The sequence below is a fragment of the Pempheris klunzingeri genome, chromosome 14 (genome assembly GCF_042242105.1).
Source record: "Pempheris klunzingeri isolate RE-2024b chromosome 14, fPemKlu1.hap1, whole genome shotgun sequence".
Classification (NCBI taxonomy): domain Eukaryota; kingdom Metazoa; phylum Chordata; class Actinopteri; order Acropomatiformes; family Pempheridae; genus Pempheris; species Pempheris klunzingeri.
Window position 1 is genome coordinate 2,394,633 of NC_092025.1, and position 22,681 is coordinate 2,417,313.

Consider the following 22,681-nt stretch of genomic DNA (forward strand, 5'->3'; position numbering starts at 1 on the left):
AACTAAACACCAGTGAAAATGTAAGGTAACATGAGTCTGTTTTCCTGATGTATTTACACACATGACTGATGGACACAAACTTTTTACAGCACTGAGAATCTGAGAAACCATATTTGTAGGCTCAGAGAAAGTGAGCACAACAGAAGAATCACCAGCCAGACCACATTCAAGCAGCTGCTTTGACAGTGATGACAAACATCAGTGGATCGAAAAATATAACATTTAACTCTTTTAGATCTGAGTATTTCTTGGTCTTTCCTAGTGAGGCCATAGACATGGTTTTTAAGGGTTCCTGAACTGAGAACACATGACAAATACTAATAAAGTTACCTCTGCTACTACTAAGGATAACAACAGTGATATTAATATGCCCTAAGTAATAAAAACGTTGTTAATAATCAGGCCCATAATAGCAACGCTGTGTAACTGCTGGAGGAGAGAAGGAGGAGCTCGGTTTTACGCACGGCTTTGCGTAAAGGCACGCACTTATTTTGCACTGTAAGGACATCTCGGTTTATGTGGACAAACTCGTGATGGTTTGCATTAAGCTGCGTAAACCTAGACCGATTTAATATACACTGTTGCCCATGAAGTTGGAATGATTGTTCAATACCCCCAATCTTGTTAAAGCCTGAACACACAGTTTACAAAGGTTAATTGTGGTTTAAGTTTCACTCTGATATGTTTGGAAGAGTTTGATCAATAAAGTTGAGAATATATACACTTTATTTATCAAGAATAAATCACATTGTCACAATCATTTCATGAGAAGAGGTAAAAAACATTTTATTCCAACTTTATGGGCAACACTGTATATTGCACTAAATGCGTCATTACGCACAGTGGACGCACGCTGACTAAATCATGGTGCAACCAACGACCTAGTTTCTCCAAACGTATCCACACAAAGCTCAGCACATCTGTACAGACCAAACTAGTGCTTCTAACCTCCTCACAGTTCACAGCTGCATATCACAGGCCGATTAGGAGATGGAGCCACAACAAATAGCTCTCCTCTCTCCAAAATAAAATAACGGGGACAAGATCATTTCAATGTCATGACCACACCAACATGTCAAGTACGAAACGTGTGATGACTGAACACAAAAGTTCAGGCTGAAGGTCCAAAACCAGTCAGCCATCGTTCACCTTATCTGCTCCACTCAAGTTCTCAACAACTCTGACCTGCTGGTGTGTCTTGAAGAATAACTGAGTAGAAGTGCAGTCAATGTAATAAACTTTGAAGCTAGAAGGACGAGATGATTCGGCATCAGCCCAACAAGTGCAGCTTCAACAACCAAAACAAAGCCCCCCCACAGAACAACGTGCCCTGCTTAGATTACACCTCTGCGTCCTGACGTCCTGACGTTCCATGGTCTCCATGGCGCACTGAAAGTATTTTGTTTTTAGCTTTATATGAAATTTGGCCCAGTCGCCATCTTTTTTAAACTAATAATATATATTAGTCTAATTAGGATTTGTTTACTTAATTTAACTTGGATAATCTGATGCGCTCAAACCAAAATAACTGTTTTCAAATCACTACACTGTACACCACACACATTCCTCACCTGTCCCGGGATATTTCAGACAGTCGGTCCACCAATGAATTATTTCAAATGGAGAAATAACTAGTTGATAAAAGTCTGTTTTCACCCACTCTGTGTTTTTCCAACAGGCCTAACTGTCCACCTCTACATTTAAAAAGTTAGCCTGATTTCTATCAAATCCACGAAGAAGCTGTCTTACCTGCCCGGCTGTTGTCCAACTCATGGGCGGCTCCCGTCCGCAGCTCCTCCTCCCGCATCAGTGGTCGGCTGGGGGCCATCTCCAACCTCTTCGGTTCTCCGGTGATGCTTTTGTTTTTCAACAAGATCACTTTTCAGCGCTTCACTTCTCCAAGATCTCTCTTTCCAACAGAGTGGTTTTGCAACAGGTCAACTCGTGTCCAAGTTCAAGTGCAAAGTGTGGAGTGAGAATGTTCAGGGCAGAACATGACCTGGGCCTTCCAGCCGTTTCCATGGCACCACTGATGCACGCGCCCGTCCAAGAGACACACACGTTTTCATCATTTTATACTCTCCTTTATTTTAGTTCATTTTGTTTTTAACTGTTTGTTTTCTTCTTATTGTGGTGAAGCTGCTGTGTAGCAGCACGCCAGGACTGTTTCCTACATTGTGAGTTATGATGGTAAAATGTCTCAACATGTCAACTATACTGATGACCAATACAGCAAATGTGAACTGAAAACAGCGATTAATTAGACCTGTCTAACATTTGTAGGTAACATTTGAGGAAGAGCAGGTTGTCCATCAGTCTCCTCCAACTTAGGTCCCTCCTGTATGACTGTGAATGTGATTGTAAAAGTGCAATGAGTGGTCAACATGACTAGAAAGGTGTTGTACTAATACAAGACTCTTCACTATTTACCATATATGCTGCTATGTAACCTCTCAGGACAATGGAAACATAGAGGTATAGATCAAAAAATGATATAAACCACCCAGCCTTTGTGTGGATGTGCTGGAGTGTAGCTGTGCTCTTCCATTCTGTCTCCTTCAGCACCTGATGTGTCCATCATGATAAAACACACTCAGCTTGGCCGCTGTAGATCAGCCTGCCTGTCTGACAGCAGGTTCAGTAGCTACTGTTGCTTAGTTTCTCTGATGATACCCTAACATGAGCAACACACACACACACACACACACACACACACACACACACACACACACACACACACAGGAAGCTGCCAGTATCTGCTCACTGTTCCACTACTTGACTGGGTTGATGTTGCATTTAAGACACAATAAAACAGCAAGTAACAGAAAAACACTGACTTAACTTAACAAACTTGACAAGACTAAATACTGGAGTTATCTGGTGGCGATTTTGTAACAGGTCTATTTCCTGATTTGAGCAGCTCCAACACATCAAGGATGAAGATGAAGATAACAGTGGCAGTCATTCTGCGTGTACTGTCAAAGTAAAATTCTACATCAGCAGACATATGTGAGCAAGTCATTAATGACTAGGAAGGAATAAGAAGGAGTACATTCATAGCTGGAGAAATATGATAAAAAGAGTGAACACTTTTTCATTTTATTTGTACCGCACTCCAAACAGGAGCATCAGGGTAGGGGAGACCGGGCACACTTACTACACTTTACTCTCCAGTGAACCGCTCATCAACAACACATCAGCTGTCATTCCTACATTAGGACGCAGCTGGAATGGGTTTCCCTGTCATCTTCATAACTTATTTTAACAGCAATGTGATTTAAAAAAACATTTGTAGCTTTGAAGTTTTTTAAGCTTGAGACACCAAATCAGTTTTAAAATGATTAGAATGACCATCTCTATGATACTCACTTTATTTGTTTGATAGGTTAAACCATGAATGTGAATACTGATTATTTGTTTGAATGATTCTCTGTAATGAGAAGTAAAATGGGGGAATTTAAAAAAAATCTAGCTTTTTATTAAACTACAACTCATAATGAATGTATTATCTAATGGACGTCACAGGTGAGACGACCAGACACACCTGACCTCCCAAGGTTTTACGCTGCCAACCTGGCAGCTATTTGAAGTGTTTGATGATTAAATTCCTAATTGCCTTCAGACTTTTGATACAAAAACATCAGTTACATTAATAAATTACATTGCCACATAAATTTGTCCTCACCTCAAAGTTTTGTGTCAGATAGAAATGATCATAACAACACACCTAATGTTGGTGATGGAACAGCACCCTCTAGTTTGGCTGTAATAAACACTGTGACAACCAGCCTGTGACACAGCCAAGCCTTCCCCTGCTGCTCACAGCACAAACATTAATCCCTTCTCTGTTTCTCAAATCAAATGATGGCAACACTTTGGACTTGTGTTACTCCTTCAGCTCGGTCCATTCAGCCACGTGAGAACAGGAGCACTGAGGAACTAGGCGTGCACCAAGAAGCAGGGGAATGTTGTCAGAACATCATGCCGTGATTACAAAGTGTAGCATTCAATATTCCTTTTCTATGATGAAAACACTTTGCCTGACAAGATTTCTAACTGAAAATAATTAGTTGTCAATAATCAAACGCAATGAGAAAAGACCTTTCAGGCTGTCGGTTGGTAATTCTATAATACTGCACAATGTGGAGCAGCTCATATGGTGGAATCAGTGGAATATATCTACAGTGAGTGTTTGTCTCGTTCTTCTCAGAGACATGCTCAAACATAGACTTCCTGGATGTGAAATTACACGTGCCATCCCCACGTTGGGAGGCTAATGTGTGTTAGAAAAGTGGCCTGAATTGTATTGTCCTTGATCATACTGGGCTAATCTAATAGAAGAGCACTTTCATTTATTTACCTAACCAGATGCGTTTGATGATGAGAAAGGGACCAAAAAGCGATTCTGGTATGTTCATGTGCAGCTACACAGGGGAAACAGTAAGAGCAGCAAAGCCTTCTCTGTTTTATTGTACTACATTCTGACTCTATCACTTCCGTTTGGCATCTACATAACCTTTATTTCTCTGCAGAGCTGATCATAAACATTCCAGGACTCATAATATTCAGTAAAGTTTAACCAGGCTCCTATTGCACCTTTCTACAAACGACATCACAAAAGGTTACACGATAATAAAGAGATAAAGTGCAACGAAACAGAAAAACACACACGACATAATTCAAAGCATGGACAAATAGTTCCCTAAAGAGTATATAACACTGTGTGAAAAGACTCTATGTGAACATTCGTTGAAACATAAATCGAGGTCATTCATTTTGAATATGTGTCACTGTAGTGTTGATCCGTGTACCATCAGCTCTGCGGTGAGAATGAAATAGATGGCAGGCAAGTGAGTTCTCTGCCTCCTTCCACGGGACATTTGTAACACAACGTCAAACTCAAACTTAATGCAACAGTTTCTTTATTGCAACCAAATAAATAGTTTGATTTTGTCCAAATACAAACATTCAGTCTGTTCTAATAACTAGCATATAAAAAGAATGAAATCATACATCAGCTTTATTTGGATATTTTGTTTTGTATCTTCTTCATCAATAGGTTCCCTCAGAGCTTCAGATTTAAAGTGCCAAGTGTGTGCTGTAGAGCTGATTAATGGAAGAGGTTTGTCTTCAGCTTCACTCTGTCACTCATTCATTCTGTGGAGATACAAAGAATTAGTCACATTAATCTGTACATTAGAATAATTTATGCCCCATTAAACCTCTTGGTCTGTTGCTTGCTGTTGTATCAAATGTGCACTTGTCTATAGCACATCCTGCAGGGCTGGGCTCCATTTATATTCATCACTAGATCACACTGGATCAAATGATTCTATGTAATATCACAAGGTTGCTGGTACAACTGATCTCACTGAGGATTAATGCTCCAGTCTGCAGCTCAGTGCAGTTCACACCATTGTTTTGGTTAGCAGGTCCACGTGGCTGAGGGACACATTTAGACTTTGGTTGGTGGACCATCCTGAGGCTAAAATACACTACTCACAAAAAGTTAGGGATATTCGGCTTTCAGGTGAAATTTCAGGATGAACCACCACCAATACATTTCCTGCTTCAGGTAGAATTGGTATTTAAACAGTCCTCCTCATCCTGCTGTTCACATTCTGACATCATGAGACCAAGACGACACCTAACAGTTGATCAGCAGCACCTCAACACTGGAGGCTTCAAACAGGAAGTCCTCAGACGGAGGTGTTCACTGAGCTTAGAGGGTCACAGAGTGTCATCAGGAGGTTGGAACAGTGATACAGAGACTGGAAGAGTCACAGAAAGGAGAGGAGTGGACGTCCTTTGGCCACATCCCAATTTTACGTTTACCCTCGTTTACCCTCCACTGTTGTTAGATTTTCTTTCAATAAATTGTTTAAGATGAAGAAATTACCATTGCATGTCCTACTTTCATGATATAATATCACTGTAGCATTCACTTTTTACATTTTCCATAAATTTCACCTGAAAGTCGAATCTCCCTAACTTTTTGTGAACCCTGTATATTAACACACTTAGACACTTTACACTTATACTGCCTCAACTGTTCTATTGTACTCTGGCAAAATAATTTCCTGGATAATATGGAAATGAACCACAGTAGTCATGTTCTCTGCCTCTATTGGCTGCAAACACATTTACCATAAAAGGCCAATTAACTGACAAGAGTCCCTGTTTGTTCTCTGCCCTCCTCCAATAAACACCATCAGCCATGCAGCTGTAAGTTTGAGTGTGTGACTGCAGAGAACGTCTCTGTTGCATGAAACATACTGTACCTGCATTTGTTCATATACCCAGTTGATTAGGTAGGTTACATTCCCGTAAACTCCTGGTTTGTTCATCGAAGCACATCCAATCCCCCAGCTAGTGTCCCCTGCCAGCCACCATACACCTCCCTCTTTGACCACCAGGGGCCCGCCACTGTCCCCCTGCAGCACCCAGGAGGAATAAATACCTCAGGTTAGTGTGTGTGTGTGTGTGTGTGTGTGTGACACAGAGACTGTGACAAAAGGACACTAACCTGACACGAGTCGACTCCTCCCTGCAGTGAGCCAGCACAGATCATGCTCCCAGTGACCATTCCCTCCAACACCGGACCTCTGTTGCAGGTCTGTCTGCTGTAAATGGTTACCTGGGCCTGATTCAGTTTGTCAGGGGACCGTCCTGAGGATAAGTAATGATTGTAGACCCAAAGTTAACTCAGTAAAACATTAAAAACACTTTTGCTTTATATGTACAGGTGACCCTGGGAATATCTGAACAAATAATCTACAGGGAGGAATGAAAAGTGGTTCTCAGTCGACATCGTGTATATTCTCACGTGGTCTGACTCACCACCTGAGCGCAGGGATCCCCATCCTGTGATCCAGGCTTGGCGTCCAGCAGAGAGATCCACGCCAATGTTGGGGAGACACACTGGCCTCGCCGTCGCTGAGACATAAACATCAGAGCGGAAATGACCTGACAGTTTGCAACATTCATTTAATGGAGTATGAACTGTAATGGCAGGTACTTACTTGTAAATGTCAGAGGTGTGCTGAGCTTCAGGAGAGCAATGTCATTGTCATTAGTCATTTTGTCAAATCTTTCATGACTGATGATTTTGCTAACTGTTTTGCCAGAGCCAAAGCTCATTCGAATCAAGCTCACGTCGCCAGAGTATACCATCCACATACTAGGACTGGAATGTCTGTCAGGAGGTAAAATAGTCAAATCTCAGATTCTTCCGTGAGTCTCTATCATCAGACAGTAAGAAACAAGCGTGTATGGCATAACTGGTGTACAGAGGCGGAGCTCACTTTTGGAAGCAGTGTGCAGCAGAAAGGATCCAGTAAGGGCTGATGATGGAGCCTCCACACAAGTGTTGACCACTGATCTGGAGACTGACCTGCCACGGCCAGGCCCCATTTACTGCCTCTGTCCCACCAACAATACGAGTGCTGGGGGGTGCTGAGCTCTTCCCACAATCTGAGAATGGGGGAGAAGAGTTTACTACAACTCCTTTATGTCAAATAAAAGTTCCACCAGCCACAGTCTATCTAGTACAGTCCCATTCCCACAGCTTTGCAGGTATCATTTAAATTCATACATATTTCAGTGGTGCAGTGACGTCCCAGTTAAAACAGCAGCTTACCTATGCAGTGAAGCTTGATGGCTTTAACCGAGCAACTTTGGCTGCAAAGGAACGGATGTCAAAAGCTGATATCAAAGACAGCAAATCCAAGATAGTCAGCATTTATTTAGGAGTTCTGAATTACACAGTGTGGACAAAGACTGACTCAGCTCCCAGTGGGAATTTAACCAGTGCTGTACTGTGTATATGGTCATTAATCAGTGATAGCTGGATTCTACTACAGTACCTGTAAGTGAGCTGGGACTGTATACGTGATGCATGGTCACTACCATGCTTCAGCGTCATGTAGCCCTTGGAGGCCAAAGAACCTGCACTGGTTCGGGTGTAGTACATGTAATCCTGCCTGTGGGATGGACACGAGGACAAACATGCTGTCAGTGATGGAAAACCAAGGCACCTAAACTATGCATGGCATTATTAATATGTATATATGTAGCTATCTCTGTTTTATGTTGGCGCTACTCTGAAAGTCTAAATGTTCTGTCAGAGGCTTTTCCTTTCTGACGTGAACACATAAAGAGAAAAACAGTAAATGCTTGTAATATTTGCACAGAACTTCTGAGGTACCAGCGGCACCCTGAAGAAGTGGGACATGAACAATAGTGAAGAAGACATCAGCACCTCTTGTACCCTATGTGCTCACACACAGCTCTCCCATAGTAGTTGTCCCAGTTTTCGGCACACACCGGCATCCACGTCCGACTGTCAGCTGAGTAACTCTGCAGTATGAAGTTGGTCCCGTGGAGGCGAACTGTGGAGCAGAGAGAACAATGCCGTTCAGCCGCGGTGCTGTCCGCTGATGCGTACAAGGGCAGATGCAGCACGTGTGTGTGGAATACTGGGGTGTTCATTTGAATGTCTTACAGCACTGAGCTTCATCCTCTCCGTGAGAACAGTCCGTGACGCCATCACACCACTGGGAGGGGCTCAGACACTTCCCCCCTCTTCTACACAACTTCCCTATCAAACACTGGTAGTACACTGTGAACACATGCAGACCGTGTACAGCACACACACACACAAAAGCACCGAAAACACACACAATTCACGGGATGGCGTAAGTCACTAAAGACTTTGAAATCTAACTTACAGAAGTACCAGAGCAAGAGGCCGACCACTGCCAGGATGAGAAGCACACACACAGATGCACACAGTATATATTTCCACGGACATTTCTGTGTTCCTGCGAGGCAAAAACAGGTCATTCCACAGAAATACAATGCAAACTGATTTCACACGTGCATATCAGGTTGAGCAGATATGACTTTGTAGCTGTGATCATAGCAGCCTCATAACAATTATAATGACATGTATTGATTTGGAAACACAAAGAAAAATGTGTTACAGGGAGAAGTTGATATTTCCTATTTAAATCATTACATAGTCCTGCTTTAAGTAAGACACTTCCCGTCTTGAATGGGGAAATGAAAATAAGGTAATGATTCTGTGAAACTGCAGTGGATTTGTTCATCAGATGAGAGGAGATTTGCCTTGTGACTGGACGTCGGTGTTTGCCCACCTTTTTATTTCACACCTCGCAAAAGGCCGGTGGCAGAACACAGATCAAATATTACCGTACCTTTCTTTTGTCCTGTGCTAAGTGGCGTTCCAGATGTTACTGTGTGGTGGGTGTCGATGGTTTTGGGAGCAACGGCAACATAGCTGGGGGTCTGAGGCAGGGGGGGGCATATGCCTTCTTGTTGGGTATGTGGAGGGGGTCTCCCTTCCTCGAGCCGAAACCCTAAGTTGTCATAGATGGTTCCTTTTGCCTGGAGCGCCTGCAGAGAGATAGGAATAGAAACATTTTTATAGATAACACGAGGTAAACATGGGATCCACCTTTAATCGGGGGAATTACTCATTTCATATCAGCAAATGAGGTGAGCAGTGATATTAAAATAAAGAGCTGTTGCCTTTTACTGTTACTGAACTTACCTGATTATTTTTCATACTGAAACTGGTTACACTGCCTGGAGGGGGGAGACGGTCAAACCAGGAAAAGGTTACACAGTTTTCTTTTATAAAAACGAAGTACTGAATACAGTGTGTGAAACACCACATGAATAAAGTGCAGTGAATAAGCTGAACACTCCAAAACACTGACAATGTGGATCTTTTAAAACAAATAAGCTACAAGCTGATCTGACAACTGTTCCACATTTCTCACATCCAACAATACACCAACTTTGATTTAACAAACACATTTGTCACTAATTTCACCTACCTTGAAATGCCCACAGATTCCTTCAGCGCTCTGAATCTGTCTGTCCCTCCACTCCCAGCCTGTCTCTCTCTGTCATGTTCACACCATTCCTCCATGTAATCAACAGCCATGACCACACCTTTTCCACTGTGTGCATAAGCCCGCCTGTTGTGCACCACTTGATTTATACTACACTTGACATGGGCAAACAGGAGATACTGAGGAGGGTCAGCACTGATACTCATTATCATCTCTTCACCACCAGCCTCTCAGATTAGGTGAATGATGTAAAAACAAAGCGCACACGACTGTGTCCATCCAGCAGTGTGATGATACACACCCTGTGATTTACACGCATCATGGTCCTGTGTACCTTACTGTATTGTAGAGCTGCTCCTCTCTCACTCTGGTTCAAAACTCGTCTGCAACTGCTTTTATAAAATCAGCTTTCTGACCAAACCCACACAAACATATTGTACAAAAAATACACAACTGAACGCTCTCCAGCAACCACAGCTGCTCTCCTGCTGTGATCACTGTGACTGAGAGGAGTCAACAGGTGACAAAGGGTCACTGCTTGTTTGACATACCAAAAGCTGCCACCCAGACAGGCCCTTAGAGCAGAAACAGCAGAAGAGACTTGATTCTTACTTTGTGCGCGCTATTGTTCGGCCACCTCCAGAGAAGTGTCTGCAGTGTTTGATCAGCGAGGTCCGAATAGATGGTCAAACAGGCTTCAAATACTGATGGCTGAAGTACTTTCAGACCCTGTTAATGTTCAACTCAATGTTTAACTGTGCTAACGGGCAAGAGGAAGGAATGAAAGAGTCATCCAGTAAGAACTCAAAACGTCCTACAGAGTGACATCAGCTCAATTCACAGACTTCAGACTCAGCTGCTGGCTTGTCCAAAAACATGCTTTTCATGAAAAAAAAAAAATCATTTAAACTATAACAGCGTCATAAAAAGTATGTAAAGAAGTTGAGGTCTTTGTGGTCGTCATAGCAGCCTCATACAAATATAAATGAATTTTATTGATTGGGAACAGTATGAAAACACAAAAGGTGGAGGGTTGGGTGATTCTTTTTGGTGAAGAGAAGGTCGTCGGGTATTTTTGGAGGAGTTCAGTTTTTTGTCCCGGTTTTGATTCATTCAGTTTAGAAACCACATTCTCGACTGCAGCATGAACAAGTGCACCAACATGACGAGGACAACTGCAGCATCTAGTGGCCAACTTGAGAATGACAGCACCAAAATCCATTAAACATTTCTACAGCATAAAGATATTAAACCTGAAACCTGAAGTATTACAGGTCAAACCTTTAGTAACCATCAGTCAGTAACACAGCAGTGGTTCCATAAAAACTATTTATTGAACTATTTCACCTCAGAGCTGAATATTAATCCATTTTTTGCACAAACGTTACAAACAAAGGAGTGTTTTAAACTCTGGAGTCATGATGTCATGGGAGTCCTGCTTAAAGTAAAAGGTAAAGGCCACTGACATTAGAGCTGTAACAGATGCATTCTTCACAGGAAAGAGGGAGTTTGCAGAGGTCTTAACCATGTTATCAAAGTATATCGAGTGTATCAAAGAGAGACAACTTCCCCTCAAGTTTGCTACAATTTCTGGATCAGAATGGATGAAGCTCCACCGCCTCCGTTGCAGATGCCCGCCAGCCCGTACTGGCCTGACTTCAGGTTGTGGGCCATGTGACCCACAATCCTCGCCCCAGACATCCTGACAGGAGGAAAAGACAGAAGAGAACATTGACTCATCTTGCAGCTGTTGACTACATATTTTCTTTGAAAGTGCACAGGAGGGGATGCATGTGGAGTTTTGTGGAGTGCTTATGGTTCTGGTTGGACACAGAATTGGCTGCCAAGTGGTTGCAATTCCAGTAGAGGAGACGAGAGGAGCTGCCACAGAGACCTGTTCACCATTTGTGTGAGCGATGTACTGTGTGATTAGGCCACTTTATCAGTAGAGGACATGGGCTTTTGATGATGCAATGACCTCCACTTCCCCACCATAACATAAATAAATATATTTTGGATAAACAAAATGCTAATTTTGTCACGTTCTGCAAAGCTCAGAAACAACAAAGTGATTCAGCAGTTAGATGGTCATCATGTTGGAAATATATGTACTGAAACAAAGGATCATTCTTGAATCATGTCTGAACTTTATCAGAAGCAGCAACACAAACAAATTACCTACAGAACAGAGAAGAGGAAGAAGGACACCGGAGAGATTTTTCAAAAACAGGACACTCTCTGTTCCTCCTCTCAGCTCAGTGGTAATATGTTTGATGTCATCGCTTCATTCCTGCTCACGTCCTACGACCAGTCGCCCCCAGCTGCTTACCCAATGGGGTGTCCCAGCGACACTGCTCCCCCGTTGACGTTCACTTTTGCTGGGTCAATGTCCAACATCTTGATGTTGGCCAGCACGACCACGCTGAATGCCTCGTTGATCTCCCACATGGCGATGTCATCCTTCTTCAGCCCTGCAGCATCCAGGACCTGAGAGACACACACACACACACACAGACAGACACACAGACAGACACACAGACAGACACACAGACAGACACACAGACAGACACACAGTTAGAACAACAGCAGAACACCCATAAACAAAGTGGAGTGTGGCTCTGGAGAGAGCTCATCATAATTGTTACTCCTTTACATTAAAATATACGTTACATTTTCCATTGCTTCGAGCCAGATCTACATCAATTAAACCTGGATCATAACATTCTGACTGTACAGCTTTATTTTGCGAATGTGTAACAACATGCAAAAAACATACATTAAGGGTTGAGAGAAGCAAATACACAACCCTTCAGGTTCACTGCCCAGCAAACACTGCCACACTTCATGAGACCACCAAATTAGTTTCAGGACTCACACTCTCCCAGTAGAACTTTTTCATATCATATCAATAATTTAAGATTACAACCTGAATCATTTTTAATCAGGACCTTCAGTAGCCGTGACAAATAAGGTGTGTCCGATGTGGGAGTTACTGTTACTGTTACTCCACTGTGTCAGATACACATTTAACCGACATTCAGGTAAACAGAGGTATTGAATTGGACTCAGCATCAGCTGTTCCCCGGTAATTAAAAGGACTCGGATTGGGGCCAAAGCTCACACTCACCTTTGGTACAGCGTATGCAGGAGCGATGGGGAAATCAATGGGTGCAACTGCAGCATCAGCAAAAGCTGAGTAAAGAAAAATACAGCACATCAGTCCTGCAATTAAACAAACATGACAACAGTGCAGCTTTAAAATGTATCCTGTTTGAGGATGTGCCAACAGGAAACAAACAAGAGCCGTTTCAAGACACCTATTCCTAATCAGACAGTTCTCCCTTTTTGTTTTAGGAAATGTAATCAGACAAAATAAACCTTACAAGTTCAAGTTGGCAAAAGACTGAAAAAATCCATTCTTTATCTTCCCTCTTTTAGTCCGATGGTGGCCTTTACGTTGCACCTGTTCCAGTATGTGCAGAAACATGTTGTTGTGTTTTAATGTCCAGGTGCAGAAAACTGGAGCGGACAAAATGGGACTGGCCAAGCAACAGGAAACCAGAGAGAGAGGCTTTGCCTCATCTTACACTTACACCCATTGCAAATTATGTGTATTGGCAACATTTACAAACCTTCAGCTGTGTTGAATGAACAACTCAAACAAGAACAATTGAAATAGTTCAACACAAATACTATTATAGGGGATTTCTCCAAGTTCAACTCAACATGCTGCTTTTAATAGCTCTGTTATTAAACCCAAGCATCTTCAGTACTTGGTAAAGCACCGTTTTGCTGTTATGATCTGCTGCAAACATGATGCATAGCCAAACACCAGGTTCTGACAGCGTTCCTGAGGAATCTGAGCCCATTCCTCATGGGCAACAGCCTCCAGCTCTCTAATATTCTTTGGTTTGCATTCTGCACCTGCCTTCTTTAAATCCCAGAGATCTTCTATGGGATTCAAATCAGGTGACTGTGACGGCCACTCTAGCATCTTCCAGGACTTTCTCTGAAGCCTTGGTGGACTTTGAGGTATGTTTGGGATCATTGTCCTGCTGGAAGGTCCAATGACCCCAAAGCTTCAGCTTCCTCACAGAGGGCCGGATGTTTTCTCCTAAGATTTCCTGATATTTGATTGAATCCATTTTGTCCTCCAAATGCTGCAAGTTTCCAGTGCCAGAAGAAGGAAAGCCTCCTGCCTCCTCAGAAACCTGGTGAGAGCCGTTCCTCTTTCTGCCACATCCAGGTAGAGCAGCCAGTGTTCCTTTAATTTTCAACTCGCAAACTATGCTTCCAAAAGTATCTCTAGGAACATTCAGTGCCTTTGCTATCTTTTTGTATCCTTTAACTTGTTTGTACAAGGCAATAATTTCCTCTCTTAACTTTTTAGTTTCTCTTGACATACCCATATTTCTAACATGCAACCAAGAGTCAGTGAACAAACCCTGTCTGGGTATTTGATGAGTTCTGTCTCAAGCACAGCTGATGTAATTAATGAGGCTCTTGATTAGTTACATCAGGTGTGATTGAGAAAACACCTGATTTGCAAGTTAGTGCTCTTATGAGGGATTCTAAAATTGTTTGTGTTTGAGTTGTTCATTGAACATTTGTAAATGTTCACCATCACAACATCCTAGATCCAGCTATTGCACTTGACGAGCGGACTGTACTCAGAGCCCACAGACCGTGGCACTACAAAGGGAGGTGGACTACATCAGTGACGCTTGGTTTCCCAGATGCTGAACTTAGCAACAAGCCAGTGTTGATAATTTGGTCTTTATCTTCACATTCTGACATTTACATTCCCCCGCACACAAATAAAAAATAAAAAAAAACCACTACAGAATTATTTCATGTGTATAGGTATGTATATAATATCAATAAATGTACATATGGTTTTATGATTTTTTAAATCTTATTCTACTCTAAATGCAATCATTTGTAAATATATTCTATATTATTGTAGCATTTAGGAACTACAACTTTCATTTTGGTGTGCAACCCTGGGTTGGAGAATGACAAAAGACCTCGATAGCTAGACTCCTTTAAACTACCGATCTGACTATTACCTTGGAAAATGAATGCAACACAACAGTCTTGTGTTTCATCTGTAGGTCCTCCATGTGTTAAAACCTCAAGTTTCAAGGAACTTCTGCAAGCACAGCTTAGAATGTGTGTGTGTGTGTCTTACAGACAATCCTGGCCAGTGGTGTGACGTTGAGTCTCTTTGCAGCATCGGCTGTCATTAGAACGAGAGCAGCTGCTCCATCGTTCAACGTGCTGGCATTGGCTGCAGTCACTGTGCCTAAAAAGCAAGTGACCAATCAGAGCAGAACGTGCATAACAACAGTGTGAAATGTGAAAAACATGCTAGGAGTAACAAGGTAAAACCCATGTACGCACAGAATTTGACAGGAGTGGGAAATGTGGGTTTTTTGCATTTCATGGAAGCAGAATTAATGTTCACATATGATCGAAGAAAAAAGTGGTTACACCCAAACTCAAATAACTATTGAAAGAATAAAAGCCATGATAGCGGCGTGATTACCGTTCTCCTTCTGGAACACTGCCCTCAGTTTGGGAACTTTGCTGAAGTCGACCCGCCTCCACTCCTCATCCTCGGACACAACCACATCAGGTTTGCCTACAAAAGCACGTCAGCGTCAGACAGCACATCGAGTAGAGCATATCTGTGCTCTGTAAAGACAACAACCAGGGTCACTGGCCCTCGGCCGCCTTGCTGTACCTCTCTGGGGAATGCCAACTGGTACAATCTCCTTAGCCAGCATGCCAGACTCAAACGCTGCTTTGCTGCGGCTGTATGAGCCAATGGCATACGAGTCCTGCTCCTCTCTGGTGATGTTGCTGTTCTTGGCTGTGTTCTCTGCACAGTTGCCCTGTTTGAGACAGTACGGCATCAAATACAAAACCGATGAAGTTTACTTTAAGTGATGAAAAATTAGACAAGGAGGAATTAATAAGGCCTTTTCCAACTCATGCTCGGGAAACACACAGTGCAAGAAGTTATAGATTACTTAATGCACAGTTTGTTTCACACACTCACACTGCGTTTGCCACATTAATATATTAGGATATACAAATTATCTATTTACATTTCATGATATTCTGTATAACAAATCTAAAATGACTTTTTACCTCATGCACCAATTTCTCATGTCATTGTAACAATAGATCAGCGTTTTAAATAAAGTTTCCCAATCAAATAACTCAAACTTTATTAGAGAAATATACATCCAATTACAGTGAAAGCATTTAATATACCATTTCTTACAGAGGCTGCAGTAATTCAAAATGATTAAAATATTCAAACATAAGCTCCATAACTAGATTTATGGAAAAACATATAATGTCTCAACACTTTCCGTGAGGTAATATTTAAGAGGAGGCCAATAGTTACCATGTGGAATTTGTTGTAGACATCAGTGAGTCCATCCTTGACAATGAGGTCTTCCATCCTCACTCCTCCGTAGGCAGGGGTCTCTCTGGACATCACATAAGGGACGTTGGACATGCTCTCCATGCCTCCTGCCACCATCACGTCCTAAAACCACACACACTCAGGCATGCACTTATCTATAGTGACAACTCTATCCCTCACTGTTTGCCTAGCACTGAACCTCTAACTTATTTCACTTCACAGGACTTGGCTATTAGAGCCAGGCTCTTAGAGAACTGTGTCTGCGTCTCAGTGCTAAGTCTGCAGTAACCATACTGCAACAGCGCTGCAAGTTCTCAAGCAGCTTATGACAAACAAAGATTGTTTTTGGTCACAACAAAGTTTTCAATATCTTGTCAGGACCAGACTCAGATTTGTGTCTCTATATGTACACAAAGTATGCAGTGACATTGTTTCAGCAGGTAGAAGAGTGACAGTGCATTCAATGCTAAAGCTACCTGGTGTCCACACATCAGACTCTGAGCTGCCATCATGATGGACTTCATACCGGAGGCACAGACTTTGTTGATGGTTGTTGCTGGAGTGCTGAGAGTCAAGCCTGAAGATACAATGAGACATATTTTACCATTAGTTTCCAAATTTTATGACGTCAATAACGACATAAGAGGTTTCTGAGGGAAACCTGCTGAAGATAAACCGTGCGTGTCACCTTGCAGCTGAATAGGACTGTACAGTCAGCTTTAAAAGGAGAAAGAGAAGGCCATCTTTTTGTACCCGAGTCAACTAGTTTTCACTCGTCAAGATGTGTACGGCTGGCCTCTGGACACTGATGCTCCCGTGCAATGATGGCAGTGAAAATACACCAGTGTGGTCTTACCTGCTCCGAGCAGGGCCTGCCTCGTGGGGGCCTGCCCCTCTCCTGCCTGAAGCACGTTGCCCATGTAGACTTCCTTCACATCTTCAGGAGCGATTCCTGAATGTAACACACATTAAGTCAACTCGCCAAAGTTATGCAGCTATTTTCTCTCTCATGCACTAATCCACCTCAGGTGATCTGCTACATCTAGTAACATGGGCTTAGTGGAGGAAAACGCTTTCCTCTAAACAAAATGAAGCACCTGGACATACCTGCTTTGTCTATGGCTCCCTTAATAGCGATGGAGCCCAGTCTGGTGGCTGGTACTGCTGCCAGGCTGCCTCTGAAGGAGCCCATTGGAGTGCGGACTGCGCTGACAATGACGACTTCCTGCATGCAATAGAAGTGTGTGTTAAAATGTGCAGTCCAACACATTTAGCTGCCATTTCTGCTCCTGTTGGGTTACTTACATTGAGTGAAGGGCGAGATGTGTAGGTTCTGGAGAGGTACTTGTGAGCCTAGGAGGGCAGGACAGTGATTTGGACCAGTCATCTTCCACACATGACCAGAAGCTCATTTTAACTCATTTGGTGCAATGACAACAAAACTTTCTGATTCTGAATCAAGTCTGCTCTTCGCTCCTTGACGCAAGTTTGGGTCAAAGTAAACAAGTTTGAACTCACGCTGACAGAGACATACTTTAGCTATGCTATGCTATGCTATGCTATGCTAACAACACGGGCAGACCCCAACAGGTAGCACTAGCTAATGACAGGTGCTAACCTGCTACTTTAGATAAGGGTTATCAACATGGAGCTAACTTGACCTGTTTGGGGCTTTTTATAGTTCCAGTTAAGCTAGCTACTGTTGCTGTTGTGACTTTATCACTTATTTAGCTGAGAAGCAGACTTTGCTGTCACACCGTCCCCCAAAAAGCGGTCAGAGCTCCGCCGGAGCACCGGAGCCGGCTGGAGCGGGTACCGGGCGTTTTCAGGCTCTTCGGTTAGTTTGGTCAAGGACGCTCCGCAGACACAAAGAGGTTAGCCGGGCTGCTCCTACTTAACCCGGGCCTTGTGTTTACACTCAGCCGCGCTGCTGCTGGACTTAACGTTCCTGTGCAACATAACAAGAGAAGAGACAATGCTGCTGCTGCTGCGCCCTCACTTACCAGGCGTTTACAGGCGTGGGCCTGCATGGTTAAAAGTCCACTGGGTGACATGTTGGACCGGACTGTGACTCACGTACTTGGACCCGCTTCACCTTCAGCCATGCAGCGGACAGATAAACACATCAGCCAATCACAGTGAGGGGTGTGTTCGCAGCTAGGCATTGTGGTTATTGTAGTTTTTCTTAAGAACACGCTTCTATAATTGTGTTCATGAGCTGCAGCTGACATTTATCCTCAGAATATTCATGTTTAATTTCATATAAATATAGTTAACTTTCAGCTTTATCGTATTCTTATATTTTAATTGTATATAACTGGACTAGACTGGAATTGCAGGTCCAGAACTGGATGTCTAGAACTGCTGGTGTAAAGTATAAAAGTTGGGCTGGGCACGGATTTAGGTGTTTTGCATCAATGACATTTCCTGCTGCAGTGAAATGAAAAAATAAATAAAAGTCTGTACCCACACATGGCTAAACTGTGTAGTTTACTACATTCCACATCTGTCTACTGAGCGATCCCTGATGGTCAATAGACAACAGAGTGACAGTTTTCAAAATAGAATAATGGCTACAGATGCAAAGATGTCACATAAACCCCTTTTATAAAGAAAATAAACACGGCATCCACCTTTGTTCATCAGCTCCCACCACGTATCGTAATCTTGTGCAGTTATGGCACTTAAACTAAAGATGATAACTGTATAATTATAAATATTTGTGGGCTAAACCCAGTGCGTGACCAGACTCATGGGCTGCCACCAAGAACAGGTTGGTTCCTGCAGATACACACTGATAAAGTTATTGTGGGTACTTAATCAGCTGTAGGATTACATTACCTGTTGCTAGATTTCCTTTGTTTCAGTGCATCCAAATCCCCAAACTCAGGCTTGATGAAGCAGTCTTTTAACTCACTCTTGAATGTTTTTCACATTTATTGATTCATTAAATTGATGCATGTCCAAGAAAAAGCATTGACTACATAACAAGTAGTTGTTGCCTACAGCCTTATGGTACTATTTCATATTGTTCTTTTCTATTTCTTTTTAAAATAATAAATTTCTATGCAGATCTCTATTGAAAAGTCCCCTGAAGATACCTAGGACTGGTCAGTGGAGTAGACCAGAGTCATCATGGTATGCGCTCATTGTGTGTGTGTGTGTGTGTGTGTGTGTGTATTTGTTTCTTTAGTTGCAATCCATCCAGCCATTGTTTAACAGAGTGCGCAGCGCTCTCCTTCGTTGGTAGTTGTACTCTGTCTGTCTGGATCCATATGAAAAGAACAGGGAACCTGCAGGGGGAAGCATCATTAGTATCACCCCAAACAGGAACTTAAAATGACTCACCTCAACTGCTGCCTACCTTTGTTCTCAAAAGCAGCATCCACTCTGGAGCCAATCCCAGGGAGCCCTTTGAAGATGAATCTTGGGTACCCACTATCCATTCTGCCCCTCCTTTCATTGTAGCTATGTGAGTAATATGGGGAAGCGTTCTTCAATATGCAGTTTCTACCTCTGCATTCAGCCTAGATGTTCATGGCTATCGACTGTACTCACCTCCAGTATTTGTTCCCCACAAAGAGGAGGGTTCTGCTGACAAATGACACATGGACAGCAGCGTCTACGCTGGTGACAGATGGAGGGAAGCCAAAGTCGCTGAGTGGTTTGGGATAACCAGGTAGGACAGTGTTTCCTCTGATGCCCCAGTAATGATCCCCTGTGATGTGAAAAGGCAGAATTATGTTCATCACTTTTCCCACCATTTCTTTAATGCTTTTGTCATTTTTAATTGACAAAAAAATGCTGTTCGTGAGATTGTTAATTTCTAACCTTCAAAGAAAATGGCAGTATTGCTTCTCTTATACTCGTAAGCAGCATCTACTTTGCTGATTCCTGGCCAGACAGACTGAATTTTCCACATAGTGATGCCGTCCCAGGAGCTGCGCCTCTTCCAGAAATATCTGACACAGAAACACAAAATCCATGATTGGATGACAGTGAGGAATAAAAACGTACTAGGTGCATTTTCGATGTATCTAATGGAGCAGCATGTTTTTGTTCTTACATGCCTAAATAAATAAAAAAAAGGTGCAGAGTCTCACCCGGCTTTGAAGAAATAAAGCTTCCTCTGAATGGAGGTTACGGCATCAAAAATCAGGTTCATGCTGCACCTGTCTGGAGGAGGTTCTGATGTGGGTTCAGGAGGTTTTTTGGTGGGCAGTGGATCTGGATCAGGTTTGGCGGTTGGCTGAGCTGACGATGCTCTGACTCCTTTGAGAGGCAAAAGACAAAGACAGGGCACTGCTAAAGATCTTTGGGTCAGAGTTTGACAGTGTTTTCATGAAAAGTAGAGAAAAATCACTCCTTGAATTAGTTGATCTCTCACCGTAGATGACCTGTACTCCCTCTCTGTCGTCATCTGGTAGCTTGTACCCTTCTGTGTCTACATACTGGTAGGTGGGATACATCAGGGCTGTCTGGACCTGAGAGTGGGCTAAACCCAGTGCATGACCAAACTCATGGGCTGCCACCAAGAACAGGTTGGCTCCTGCAGATACACACTGATAAAGTTATCGTGGGTACATAATCAGCTGTAGGATTACCTCAATAACAGCTTTCCTCTGATGTCAGCACCTGAAGAGGTCAGAGTCCAGTTTTCATCTTCATCAAAATGGGTGTCACCTCCACTGCCCTCTCCAGGGGAGAATGCATGAGCCAAGACCCCATTCTCCCCATCGAATGGAGCAAAGTCTCCATGGTCTGGGTTTTAGAGGAGAAGTGTAAAGTTAACACTAGATCAAGCATTTTCTCAAAGGCAATGATGGCACAGCTTTACCTCCAGCCTTAAACATGATCACAATATCAGCGGTGCCGCTGTGGATCTGCTTGAAATCCAGAGGAATGACGTCACTGTAGAGTTTCAGAGCCTTGGCTATGGTGGCATCCACATCACTTTGATTCAAGTCAGGTGTGTAGACGGTTATCCTACAACAGTGTGACAGTGAAAATGAGTTATTACTATTATTATTATTATTATTATTATTGTTGTGCTTTATGTTTGGATGAGCTGCTTGCAGTATGCACGTAGAGGTCATGTGTAGTACCTGTACGTGATCACTGGCTTGTCCCACTTTGGTCGACCATCAAATTGAGCATATCTGGTCACATCTGTGAAACCACAGCGGGGGCGAGCCATCACTTCTATCACATTGGAGTCCAACTGCCCCGTCACCTTCAGGCCAAAAAACCTCTGCATTTCTTTGAGAGTCTCCTCAAAGGAGTCCAGAGAGCTGCGCAGGACACTGCTTGGGGCACTGACACCCACATCAGAGAAGAACTGAGACAGGTAGGCCTGGACATAGGAAACAGCAATAATCACTCACGCTCTATTAGTAGTATTTAAGCTCTGCATGAAATCAGATAGGGGTAGAAAAAAGCCCAATCATTACCTGACTTCTTCTTTGAGACAATGTGTGTGTTTGCTATTCTGTTGTATTGCGAATTAACTCGCTGCTCAAGAAATGTTTGTTGCCCATAGACCTGTGGTAGGAGGGTCATCTAATCAGCCGTGAAATCTAAAGGAGGAATACTGCAACTTTGGTCAAGTTCTCTTTTAGTAATAAATCCTTTAATATCTTTTGATGAATTATTAATGACATTTTTCTAACTTTGTGAATTGCTGGTACTTCCTATCTTAGACAATAAGTGGGCATAATGCACACACAGTATAATCTCTCACTCTAATAAACAGAACATCCAGCACGTCTGAAAATATGAGTGTGTGCTCACAGAAAAAAAAAACTGATTTAATGAAATATACTGAACATCTCATGTTTACCTGGGCTTTAGAGAGCTCTTCTTGGCTGGGTGAAGTGGTGGGCACAGCTCCACAGTTTACAACAATCACAACCATCATCACAGTTTTCACAGCCAGTGCACCTTCCATGGTTTCCTTTTTTTTTCCTCCCACAGAGAAGAAGGAACAACTCCAGGTACTTTATTCTTCCTCTCAAGCCCTGCTCACATATCGAGGTGGTAATGCACTAGTTGGGTGTTTCCTGAATCACTCATTTTCAGTGTGGTTGCGAGGTAAATAGCACAGAAAGTTGCATGATGGGGCGATAAAACATTCCTTAAATTGTCTGAACAGGCCCATTTGGAACAACAGCAAAGAGATAATGAGGGTAGTGATGAGAAGTAAGATGAGGTGAACATTTGGAGTAGCTTGGGCCTGCAGGAACATGATCTAGATCAGTAGATATAGTTCAATGTGAACCATGTTTTGCTTCAGACGAGTTAACATCAGGTCCTTTCTGGGTTTTCCTGAGTTTTATAATATTGTTCACTTAACTGTATTATT

At 42.8% G+C, this 22,681-nt stretch overlaps 3 protein-coding genes across 3 annotated transcripts; all 3 read right to left on the reverse strand.

Annotated features, from left to right (window-relative positions):
• Positions 1–4,905: 4,905 nt before the first annotated feature.
• On the reverse strand, positions 4,906–10,591 carry tmprss2 (transmembrane serine protease 2). The gene is made up of 14 exons (XM_070843522.1): positions 10,494–10,591; positions 9,575–9,609; positions 9,219–9,417; positions 8,730–8,822; positions 8,504–8,620; positions 8,261–8,390; positions 7,866–7,982; positions 7,640–7,680; positions 7,305–7,473; positions 7,023–7,195; positions 6,841–6,936; positions 6,527–6,669; positions 6,282–6,434; positions 4,906–5,157 (listed from the first exon to the last, which is right to left on the reverse strand). The coding sequence occupies exons 2-14, from the start codon at positions 9,587–9,589 to the stop codon at positions 5,149–5,151; spliced, it is 1,455 nt and encodes a 484-aa protein (XP_070699623.1). The 5' UTR covers positions 9,590–9,609; positions 10,494–10,591; the 3' UTR covers positions 4,906–5,148.
• Positions 10,592–11,193: 602 nt separating this feature from the next.
• acat1 (acetyl-CoA acetyltransferase 1) lies at positions 11,194–18,435 on the reverse strand. The gene is made up of 12 exons (XM_070844199.1): positions 18,324–18,435; positions 17,626–17,673; positions 17,428–17,545; positions 17,177–17,272; positions 16,797–16,897; positions 16,300–16,443; positions 15,628–15,778; positions 15,430–15,525; positions 15,073–15,186; positions 13,009–13,073; positions 12,211–12,368; positions 11,194–11,583 (listed from the first exon to the last, which is right to left on the reverse strand). Exons 1-12 carry the CDS (start codon positions 18,372–18,374, stop codon positions 11,463–11,465), a joined length of 1,263 nt encoding a protein of 420 aa, XP_070700300.1. The 5' UTR covers positions 18,375–18,435; the 3' UTR covers positions 11,194–11,462.
• An 804-nt stretch (positions 18,436–19,239) lies between these two features.
• Positions 19,240–22,367, reverse strand: mmp30 (matrix metallopeptidase 30). The gene is made up of 10 exons (XM_070844083.1): positions 22,160–22,367; positions 21,426–21,673; positions 21,158–21,306; positions 20,956–21,081; positions 20,708–20,869; positions 20,424–20,592; positions 20,152–20,282; positions 19,879–20,038; positions 19,685–19,788; positions 19,240–19,613 (listed from the first exon to the last, which is right to left on the reverse strand). Exons 1-10 carry the CDS (start codon positions 22,265–22,267, stop codon positions 19,510–19,512), a joined length of 1,461 nt encoding a protein of 486 aa, XP_070700184.1. The 5' UTR covers positions 22,268–22,367; the 3' UTR covers positions 19,240–19,509.
• Positions 22,368–22,681: the final 314 nt, after the last annotated feature.